The sequence below is a fragment of the Lactuca virosa genome, chromosome 2 (assembly GCF_052849685.1).
Source record: "Lactuca virosa cultivar CGN04683 chromosome 2, Lactuca_virosa_CGN04683_v6, whole genome shotgun sequence".
NCBI lineage: Eukaryota > Viridiplantae > Streptophyta > Magnoliopsida > Asterales > Asteraceae > Lactuca > Lactuca virosa.
The window spans coordinates 53,840,430-53,852,286 of NC_136427.1; the positions used below are offsets into that span (position 1 = coordinate 53,840,430).

Sequence of the window (11,857 nt, forward strand, 5' to 3'; positions counted from 1 at the left end):
CACAATAAATGTAAGAAACACATTAACCTAGCCCTATATATATATATATATATATCTATATATATATATATATATATATATATATATATATATATATATATATTATATATTGAAGATAAGGAATTTGACTATCCTAGCACTTGGGAAAAACTCAAGGCTCTATACCCCTATCTGTCATCAAACAAATCCTACTCTAAATAAACAAATAAATAAACTTCTAGGCAACCTGCGTACAAGACATCAGATAAGCTATACTACTTGCATAGCATCACCCCTCCATATCGTTCGTTAGATCACTAGACTAAAATAAACATTACTCTCAACTAGATAGTTACCACTCTACTTTTAACTAACTAAGGACATCAAGCTGCAAGTGGTAAATCCATCGAGATTTCATCAAATCTTGCCAAAGATTTGTAACCATTTTACCCCTCCTCTCTTCTATAAATATCGACCACCCCTCCCTGACTCCTTTGCTTCATTTTTCCAACAAACTCTCCTAAATATTACACTCCAACTCCATTACCTTTCAAACCATTTTTTTGGTAACTCATTGTGAACCAAGAAGAAACTAGGTAAATTCTTGATTATTATCTTTCTTTTTCTATCATAAAACTAACTTGTAGTAACTAAAATAAAACTTAACGAATGTCTAACTTATTGTTAATTTATGCCTTATGTATTAAGACCTCCCAAAAAGCATTCAAATCTCAAGCCTCGGTGGAACTGGAAACATCCCAACTTCATCGAACCAAATACCGTCACGCGACAAAAGTGAGTATCTACGGCCCCATTTTATCTTTTAAATAATTTCTGGAGTAGAATACACACGACCAGTTATGTCATTTAAACTCAGTAACACTTATTTAAGTTTATTTGCATTTTATGTTATATTTGGGTTTATATTCCATTTTATGCTAATATTAAATATTTGAAACTGTTTTCTCAAACATGTCACAAAGACATACAATAATTCATTTCATGTTAGAATTTAAATGAATTGATTTATAAAGATATACATGTATTATTATTTAAAGAAAAAAGAAAACGAAAATGGACACTTAAAATATTCACTTTGTAAAACGAAGTCATATATATATATATATATATATATATATATATATATATATATATATATATATATATATATATATATATATATATATATGGATGTATGTTTTGTTACTATTAATAGACATGATATAATCTCGTGGATGTTTTATGAGTAAAAGTGATTATATTAACATACAACTATATATAATTATAATTATGTCCCGATATAAAGTAGGCTTTAGGAAAACTATATAAATAACTTGAAATTTACGGTTATGTTTATACTCGATAATGAATTATAAAAAGGGTTATTATTCGTTAATAGTAATATGTACATTATCTTTCGTATAAGATCAAGTCGTTATACTGTCCGGGAAACGGTATTAACTTTCCTTAAAAGTTGGTAAATGTACGACATTATGTTTCCAAATATTGTCAATAGTAGAACGGTAACTAAAATTTGGGATTGCTGTGGGAGTCTCTTATTCATCAAACTAAGAAAACCAATTTAGTAAAGTCCTCTATTATAACCGTTAATCTTTTGTGAGCGAAGAACATTGTGTATAAATCTATACGGGTTGACACCCCCGTCTGTGTGGTTGCTAGCTACAACCTTCGTGTGACGAGACAAACTGGACAATAACTTCTTGTTTTTATCGTATTATTTTATCACGACGTCGATGAAGCGTCATTAGGACAACAAGCACCACCCTATTTATTGTGCTTCACAGAGCGCGTGGACAACTCATAACTCAGTTATTTACTCCACAAAATCCCGGATACATAAATACTAATACAAACTTCGGTAAGGTTGTATGTAGTATAAAGTTTCGCTTGTAGGATGTCGAACGATTTGTTTATTCAAATAAAATACTTTATATTGCACCTCATGAAAATATGTTAGTCATTACTTATGTATTATAAGTAAGTTAACATAAATAATTACAACAGTTTACAATTATATAATTCACGATAATTATACCAGTAACATTTTTGGTTTGAACATCTTTTTGCAAATACTCCAAATTTTATTTGGCTATTTTATATAAAATTCATGGAGTAAAAAACCTGTGGAACTCACCAACAAATTTTGTTGACGTATTTAAAATGTGTATTCTTAGGTAACCAAGAAGCTGGAGGTAAACCATCGGTTTCAAGGAGATCGTATTTCCTTTCTTTTGTTATGAATTTGGTTTATTTTCATGTTTCGCCTTTGAATAATTACTATATTGTAATAATGTTTTCAAAACCAAAGTTTGTAATATATTAATTTATGAATGTTCGATATATGTGGTTGATTGTGGTTCCAATTGTAAATGTCGCTACCCCGACGTTTCCGCCGTCGGTCAGGGTGTGACACTTGTGCCTGGACCCATTAAAAATTATTAGGCCTTTGTACTTGTTTTGGACCATAGGTGGCATGGGTGGTCCTATTGGGCCTTGTGGCCCATTATTGTTTTGGGCTTTGAATGTTTGGCCCATTTAGGAAGAATGGCTTTTGGGCCATATTGGAAGAGTTTGGACTTAGGATTTTGGGCCCTTGGCTAAGTTTGTGTCATGATCCTAGTTAGAGTAATTTGTATATTTATACAGTGTGAGATTTTTTGGATTGGTAGCCGAGCATCTATTGTTTTCAGCAGTCCGAGGTAAGTCTTCTCACCATATCCATGGGTCGAAGACACCAAGGCTGACCCATTATCTGTTTATGCAAAATGTTAGTTGTTGTGTGTTATATGTTGTGATCGGGTTAAAATATACCTCAGGTCGGGGCCCATTATGATATGTCGGGTTGAAATATACCCCAGGGCGGGGCCCACTGTGATATGTTGGGTTGAAATATACCCCAGGGCGGGAAACCATATTTGTATTGGATTGGAAATAAACCCCAGGACTGGGCCCATTTGTTTGGGACTGGGCCCATTTGTTTGGTTGGTATGTGTTAATTTGAGAAGTTGACTAAGTTTTTGCTTACAATATATTTGGGTGTTTCCAGGTACTTCCGGTACGAAGGGGAAAGGTCCGGCTTGATAGTGCAACATTTACTCTCAAGCATTATCCGCATTTATTGTTATGGATACTCTGATCTTTTGTCATGACTTGATGTAATGGATTTCTTTTTAAACGAATTATGAATGAAATTCTCATTTTAAAAATGAAAAATTTTTATCTGGTTTTTGGGTTGTTACACCATGCCACTTATCTTGCCCAAAAATCGTTTATAATATCGTTCTCATTCATCTTTATCATCTCCAACTCATTACTAAGAGTTTGCAAACACACCTTTTGGACTCGATCGACTACTGAGTATCGAACCTGAATCGCTTCCCAAACATCCTTTACATCTTTATGTTTAGAGACCTGCAACCGAATATCTTTCATGATGTGGTTCTTCTTTGCGTCCACTGTTCCTCCTATGACGGGATCCACCGACTTCCATAAACTGTATGCCCTAAGCATCGTTTCAACCAGAATCGACCATGAAGTGTAGTTTGTTTCGGTTAATTTAAGACATTGAAGTGGTACGTTAACTTGCTCGTGGGTTGTATAGTTCCTGCGTTTTCTTGAAAAAATGGCCTTGATCTCATTCTTGCTTCTTTTCTTCTCACCTCTTGCTACCTGATTTCTTGATTATTGATTCTTGCTAATTGTGTTTTATTTCTTTCCTGCTAGCTAACATACGACAAACTTCTACTGCTTCTTTCTTCTGATCACCAATCGTGATTACCTTATTGTTTGCTTTCTTGCTCTCGACGCGATTGCATAGGGTTACAACCAGCCTTCTCTTTCTTTCTGTGAACCATGTATGAACCTTGATGCTCTGATAGTAAAGGAGGGATTTGAATCTTCAATAACACTCACAGATAAAACACTTACAATTTGTTTGTAATACATGACTATGCAAAATACAAAAATGGAGATGAATACGATTAGTACTCAAAAAGTTGCTTTTGTTTTTTATCACGTGAAGGGAAGGAAGGAAAGAATTTCATTAGAGCAATTTTCTATGCGTTAGTTCCTCACATAAAATAGATTACAAAGTGTGCTATGTATAGCTAAAAAGAAACGAAAAAATGCTAAAAACCTGCAGGTGCATGTGCTTCTATGAAAATGGCAACTAAGCCACATTATTCTCCCTCAAACTTGGTCAATATATGACAAATTCAGCAACTAAATAAATCTGATTAAATATTGAACAAACATTGACCAAACATGTGCATTAATTAGATATATAGTTGCTATAAAAAATTGAGACTATTACAATCATTTGAAACTATAAAGCCCGATGACTAATATAAAACCATCCAAAATTCACAATTAGTACATGATAGTTTTGCAAATGTCAAATGAGGACGGAATTTACATTTTCTTCCCTCGATTTACTTGCATGAAACATGTCAAATTGGAATAATTATATATAAAATTTACTTTCTTTTTTTCATTATAACATGTAACAAAATACAATATATTTATCTTTGCAACCTCGGAACAAAAGATCTCATCTCCTACTCCGCATCTTGTTGCTCAGAATCCGATTCTTCCTACAAAACACAATTATTTATGTAGATTACAACAAAATAGTTTTGTTACAAAATGATTTGATACTAAAAATTGGAACAGAAGTTACCTCTCGTATTCCTTTAGATCCTATACACTTGGAAGCACTGATACTTGCACTCTTTAACAGGCTTCGAGCACTGTAATTTCCTTTATTTTCTCCACCTTCAGCCTGTTGTGGTGGACTCTCGAGAGTCGAAGCAACATATTCTGGTCGTTTTTCCAAATCTTCTTGAGAACTTCCTTCCTCCTTTGGTGCAGGAACTCGCTCCCTGACAAAGATATAGCAGTAACAATAACAGATAGCTTATAGCAATAGAGTAAGAATGCAGGAAATTTCTAAATATAGAAACTTGCCTAGGAAGTGAGGCATGTTGCCTTAGCAGTGGAGTGGTATTACTATTTCCACCTTTGCCGAAACCCTCCTCAAGATGTGCAAATTGACGCTTAAATCGGTCAACACCACTATTAATATAACAATGTGATTGAATAAGTATCCAGAAAGAAATGCCATTCAAAACATGAATAGATAAACTTTTTAGCCAGAGTTTTTTTTTATAAGGATGAAGAGGGCATTCATGTCTTTTGCACAGATGAGAGTTCCAAGAGATTCTTTGTCCAACCTTTTTAGTTGGGACAAAAATTGCAGCTTTTGTCTCATTGACATCCGTCTTAGTCCAATGCACACAAAATACAGTACAAAAATTGTAATTTTTGTCTCATTGTAGAACAACTTGTCCAGCTATGTCTTGTCCTTGTGTAATATTTTTGTCATTATTTTACCTTTTAGAGTGGGACAAAAAGTTGGAATTTGTGTCCCATTGATATTATTTCGGTCTAAATCCAATGCATGTTAAATGCACTACAACATTTTTCTTGTGTTTGTGTGGCCTTAAGGAAAAATGAATAACTAAGGAGAAGGTGTATGACCTTGGGTACAAGAAGCTAGTCTGTTCACCACCACGCAAATATTCCTGAAGCATCTGCGGATGGTACTCCAAAATCTGGTTACAAATAATACGCCCGTTAAAAATGATAATTTAGTAAAATCAAAAATCACAATAATAACAAAATAATAAGTATGTTTAAAACCTCTCGATAAATCAACTCCCTAACATCATCTTTTCCCAATTTCCTCCTTTCGAATTCAAATTCAAGTTTTGATATGGGCTGAGTTGATGGTTCTCTGTCCACATTCCCTAACCCTTTAAAGTAAGGATCCGCTAGCGACTACAAAATAGCAATGTACTCTCATCAATGAAAAAAAAAAAAATTTCATATCAATCATATAACTCTTTGATTTAAATTATGAAAAAAAATATACATATAATTTATACCTCTTCAGCTGATGGACGATCTTTTGGATCAAATGCAAGTAGGCGTTCAAGCAGTTTAAGAGCCAACGGATCAACATGTGGAAATTTGTGTGTGAAGGGAACAGGTTGTTTCTTTCGCATACTATTAAGATACCTTCTTGCCTTTTCATTGCGAATCTGTATTTTTTTAATAACATAATGTTAAAGTAAAATCAGTATTAAGACTTTTAGAAACTTCTAGAAAAAAAAAACTAACCCTTGCAATAGATTCGGGAGGAGGAGTTCCGAGTAAATCAGTCATGAGATCCAACTGATGAACAACATTCTTTCCAGGAAACAACGGTTTCCCAGTAAGCATCTCTGCAAATATGCATCCAATGCTCCAAATATCAATAGCCGGAGTATACTGCAACAAAAAAAAATAAAAATCACCATTTCGGTTTTTAATCCACATTCCACAATAGATTGATAGAAGATAAATAAAAATGTTGTTTCTTTGTGGACACGACTTAATCTCGTAAGCTGTATATATGTGTGTGTGTGCATGTTTCTTACTTAGTGTAGAAAGAATGACTACACAAAGAGTCGAGGAAATGAGACTTTTCCCATTAAGTCGTAAAATTTTGAAAAATTTAGGATTTAAATTTTTTCCTTTCATTTCACCAAATGTGCACTGCCATTTTCTTATAATGTTTTTTAAACATCGTTTATCCAGACAATACTATATCAAAACAACACTTCTTAAGAAAAAGAAACAAGGCGTAATATTAAATATGAGCATCATACTTTAGAGAAAAAGGAGCCACATAGTTCAGGAGCACGATACCAACGAGTTGCAACATAATCCTGTATTAATCCAAGAGACAAAATGTAACTACAAATATTGGTTTTCAAATGTATATATACAAGATATTACAAATAATAATCATAACAACAATAATAATAATAAATAAAGAAAACTTACTGTCCAGAATATGGCTGAAGGTGCATCATTAAATGATACACGAGCAAGCCCAAAGTCACAAATCTTCAATTTGCAATCAGCATTAGCAAGAATGTTTTTCGGCTTTAAATCTCTATGAAACACGTTTGCTGATATTAACCATATATCAATTAGTTAATTAATAACAATATCATAATAATATTCGTATAAACTTGTTTGCTAAGCCACAACTTCCACAACTAGAAAGGACAAATGGCAATAACTAGCAACATATTTTCACTTCATTTCCAATTTGGTCATCCAGCTTTCAAACACTAATATAGAAACCATTCAACTTTCAAAAAGAACTCAATCAAAATTACGCAAAATAACCAATTTCGAGGATTATAAATGTTTTAGTAAAAAGCATTTTTAAAGCCATGTGACCAAAAGTAAATATAAAGTAAAAAAATACGTTGCTATTTATCGAAATTGGAAACAAGCCACCTGTGTGAATATACTTTAGTCCACGAAGAAGTTGGTATAAGAAAAACTGATAATGTTCGGGTGTGAGATCATCATTTGCTCTAATAACCTGATGAAGATCAGACTCCATCAATTCAAATACTACATAAATGTCTCTAAACTCTCTTCTTGAAGGAGGAAGCATTATATGCTTAATTTCAACAATATCTGGATGCCTAAGCAGCCGAAGGAGTTTGATTTCTCTAAGAATTCTTGTGGCATCAGATACATGCTCAAAAACATCATTGATCTTCTTAATGGCAACCCTGTCCCCTGTTTGCTTATCAGTGGCGGACCCTACAACACCATAACTGCCTTTTCCAACCACTTCTTGAACTTCATATCTTCCTGCCTCTCCATATTCGGTGAAGAACTCTCTTTCCAGCTGCATACAAGAAACAGTAACTTTAACTTTAATTTTAAATTTTACAGTAACAAATAAAGAGATTTTACATCTTAAATGGTGTTGATTCAATATTCAATATTCTAGATTCAAGATTAAAGGAATGGCGTTTATCTTACATTCTAAGGTGAAAAAGTTAGTGTTTTCAAAACATAATGGTTGTTTTCACAAATGGGGTTGATTCAAGATTCAAGAAGCAGGGATTTTACATCTTACATTATCAATTATAAAGGTAAAAGGCACATAAGTAAACAAAGGGACATGAATCAAATTTATCTCTGTGTTTGTAGGATTAGTCATAACAAATGACTAATAAAAAAAAACTAAATAGATGGATATAAATATTTTATTTGACTTTCATATAAGGACAAGTATAGGGTTTCATGCTATAACTTAAGAAGTATTCTCTTAAATGGTTTCTTTGTTTATGATGATTCAAAGAAAATGACATATCAATTAGATGTCAGAAACATGGTAAAATGTCAATGCAATTGTCAAGTATTAACGAATTTCGTCCATGCAACATATTAATCCCATATACGTCTAGGATTTAATCAACAACAAAACAGAAACGAATCAGCAAGGCCAATGGCAGAAGATCTGCAAGAGAAACAGACCCTTTTGAGAGGATCCATTGAGACGGAGGTTAAAGATGGGAAAGCGATGCGTTTTGGTACTCTGATCTTCTTAAACGCAGGAAGATCGAACTCTTCAACAATTGTGAGTTGGGTACTTGATAATGATAATGATTGTTTGTGTTCATAATCGGGATTCAGAACGACATTGGGGTTAGTGGAAGTGGGAGAAGAAGACAGATGATTATGTCGTTGAAACCACCGAATAATCTCATCCACGAATGTTGATATCCCCATAAAATTCGCTGTAGTATTTGTCCACAAGTTTTTGTTGACACAAACACATCCCCGTAATTCTCGATTCTCTTCTCAAATCGGAGCCAGTCAATCTCAGCATTCCTCCTTCTCTCTCGCTTGTGTGTTTCACAGGAGGTTGCCTATCAATGGTACTGCTGTCTCCGACGCAAAATGGAGGAAGATAAACAAGTGCTGCGCTACGTGGGGGATGGAAGTTACATTTTAATTTGTTACAGAAAATGGGAAGTAGATACGTCTTTTTACCTTAACGACATTGATTTTTCAATCAATATACTTATATTTAAAGTGTTAAATTAAACAACTTATGTATATATTGATAAAATGATTGTTGGAGATATAATGACTCAATTTTTCATCATTAACACCCCGTTTATGAGTTGAACTTAACGAGATAAAAGAAAGAAAATTGATGGAAATGAGAAGAAAATAAAAGAAATTGGTGTTTCCGAGTTTAATTAAAAAAAGGAAGTGGAGTGAAATAGAATGATCACTTCCCTCTTAACTTTCATTTCGATTTGGAGGATTTGGTAAGAAAGAACAAAATGATTAATTTTTCTTTCACTCTGGGGAACATAATTTTTTTTTTGTTTTCCTTTCATTTCTCTTCGTTTGTCTTCTTTTCTTTTCTTTTGTTAAACTTGGGAACTAGGCGTAAATTGACCATCATCGTTAGAAATGATTTCATTTCGGAACTCAAATCTATGCAATATCTAATATTTTTTATCATTATTTGCAACAAATACTTAAATAGTATTAAGCAATAAGCATGGACCCCATCTTCGAATTATTAACACTTTTTATGTTTCGATTATGGCAAGTTTCTTTAACCCTGGTAAAGATTCTAGTCCTTTTGTATCATTTATTATGGATATGTTATTTAGGTTTTAATGTCTAAAATGTTATTTTTTTAATATTTCGTTCAAAAAAACATACATATGTTTCTTGTTTGTTATATTACATGAGATTAACCCAAAAAATGATTTTAAGTTGGATGTATATGCATGAAATATACGATTTCGACATCCATTTTTAGAAATGTTTTTGTATTTCGAAAATGTTTTATGTATTTCAGAGTTCTCCATGTGAGGGTCTACTCTACTTAACTAGGATTTTCTTTCATTTTTATTGTACTGTGTCAGTAATGATCGAAGAAGTAATCTAAAAAAGTCATCGTTTAATAGGAAAGAATCTAAAAAGTTGTTATCTCAATGGTGCTTTTTTCATTTTTCCTATCGTGCGCAGTCGTGCAACATTGTTTAGGATGAAACATGTCCAGATAAAAGATCTAATGACGTATTTGTCCATTAATGATGGCTTAACAACCATAACTTGATTTGGTGTTTCCCATTCAGAAGGAGCTGAAACAAGATGCATTGTCTCTGTGTATCAAGTTTGATACCCTTTTTCCTTAAAAAGTCACTACCAGATTGTGACGGTGTATAAGTCTTAGTGATTTCATTGTTGATATTACATGACCACAAGTTATACCAGAGATCACTATCATTTCCCATATGTACAAGTCTTATCTAGTCAATTTTATGAAATCATTAATGTTACAATAATGTACTTCATATATGATATCTATGATGAAGTATACCTTCCCTATTCCACATTTAAACACCCTCCTTTCAAAAACCATCTTTGTACAAAGGTGTTGGGTGTTTATTTTCAAAATAGTCCAACTTTAGAGACAAAATTTGACTTAATTAACAATTGAATCGTTTTTGTTTTAATAAACTAAAACCATTTTTCACCTACCAAGGAACATTTAGCAAGAACTTACAAAAATTAAAACAACCATAGAAAGTTAAATATTACAACCTTTGAAGACTTTGATTTTCATGGGAGATTGGAAATTGATGAAATGTGGCATGGAAACTCCAAATGAGAAGTTCTCTATAATGTATCCACAGAGAAAGAGTTGTGTAACATCCGGATCCTGAGGTACTTTACATTTTGCAAATTTGGCACTTTGTAGGATCGACACGACGTGGTGGGAAGACACCACGACGTGGCAAGTCAAGGTTAGCCCGTGTAGTTCATTTTAAGTCGCCACGACGTGGCGGCTGGAAAATGAGAAATCGTATTTTCTGGGTTTTACTCCATATTTAAAGGAATGAGGAGGCTAGTGTTTGCTCACTGTGACATCCCAAAATTTAGGGCTGAATATGTAAACGGTCAGGTCATCACGAACCTCTTCGTATCTCGACCGACCGAATTTTAATACATATTATAGTAAAAATATTCGTAAAAGTCTGAAAAATCAGACGTTTTAGACCAATTAGATGCAAAACTTTAAACCTAAATTCCCGGAGTTCTACAACTCGAAAAATTTATCTGTTCGGGTTTTTAGAACCTCGAATTAAATTCTACCATTCGCCGCCTTAAAAAAAAAAATACACCCAGCGACATGAACCGGACATACAAAACGAAATTCGTTTATAAAGCATTCAAATGCCTAATGAATTGATACATTTTTGGAGTTAAATAAATAAATATATAAATAAATAAATAAATGAATAAGAAAAAGGCCAGCCATAACCCCCACTCCGTCACGTGGTCTCTCTCTTTCTCAGACGTTAGAAAGTCAAACCCCTTAACTCTTGATCAGGAAAGTGCAGTAATGAACTGTTGCATTGATCAGGAAGGCTATCCTCAAATGGTGTAACGTGAAGATGCTCTGTGCCATTTACTATCCCTCCCGATAACTCAATATTTTCATATAACTGAAGGTATAGCTTCAACCATTTGAACATCCAAGAAATCCACCACTCAAACATCACCACCCACCCTTCACGTTTTCTGCTTTCGTTTTCTCCTTTCACTACCAAGAACAGGCACCACCAAGGAATGGTGATGTTGATGTTGTTGCTGGGGTGACCACCGAGAGACACCAGCACCTATATTATCCCTCTCGTTTCCTGTTGATCGGAGAAAGCTCGCCACCCCACTGCTCCGACTGCCTTTCCATCCTCTCGATAGCTGTTGCCTTTCCTTGCTCTCGCTGTGTGCTGCCGGACGGGAGGGAGACGAGACAGCAAGAGGGTTGCCTCCCTCTTCAACCACCAAACGCCACTGGAAAACCACCAGGGAACACTGGAACATCACCGCTGCCACCACCCGTCTACCCTCCTGCCATCATTGATCAACCCACCACCCACAACCCTTTCATCCTCCTTCCCTCTGGTCG

General features: G+C 34.1%; 1 protein-coding gene across 1 annotated transcript; it reads right to left on the reverse strand.

The window, feature by feature from the left end:
* Positions 1–4,339: 4,339 nt before the first annotated feature.
* On the reverse strand, positions 4,340–8,802 carry LOC145156343 (mitogen-activated protein kinase 9-like). The gene is made up of 11 exons (XM_079075756.1): positions 8,392–8,802; positions 7,354–7,756; positions 6,889–7,016; positions 6,711–6,770; positions 6,181–6,330; positions 5,946–6,101; positions 5,701–5,838; positions 5,539–5,612; positions 4,966–5,073; positions 4,679–4,880; positions 4,340–4,592 (listed from the first exon to the last, which is right to left on the reverse strand). Exons 1-11 carry the CDS (start codon positions 8,644–8,646, stop codon positions 4,557–4,559), a joined length of 1,710 nt encoding a protein of 569 aa, XP_078931882.1. The 5' UTR covers positions 8,647–8,802; the 3' UTR covers positions 4,340–4,556.
* Positions 8,803–11,857: the final 3,055 nt, after the last annotated feature.

Excerpts from the sequence above, each read along its gene's own strand:
- LOC145156343 (XM_079075756.1), bottom strand. The coding sequence starts at position 8,646 with ATGGGGATATCAACATTCGTGGATGAGATTATTCGGTGGTTTCAACGA. Across the intron at positions 6,102-6,180 it reads CTCCCGAATCTATTGCAAGG|ATTCGCAATGAAAAGGCAAG; the intron begins GTTAGTTTTTTT and ends AAAAAAATACAG. Across the intron at positions 5,074-5,538 it reads ACTAGCTTCTTGTACCCAAG|TGGTGTTGACCGATTTAAGC; the intron begins GTCATACACCTT and ends TTATATTAATAG.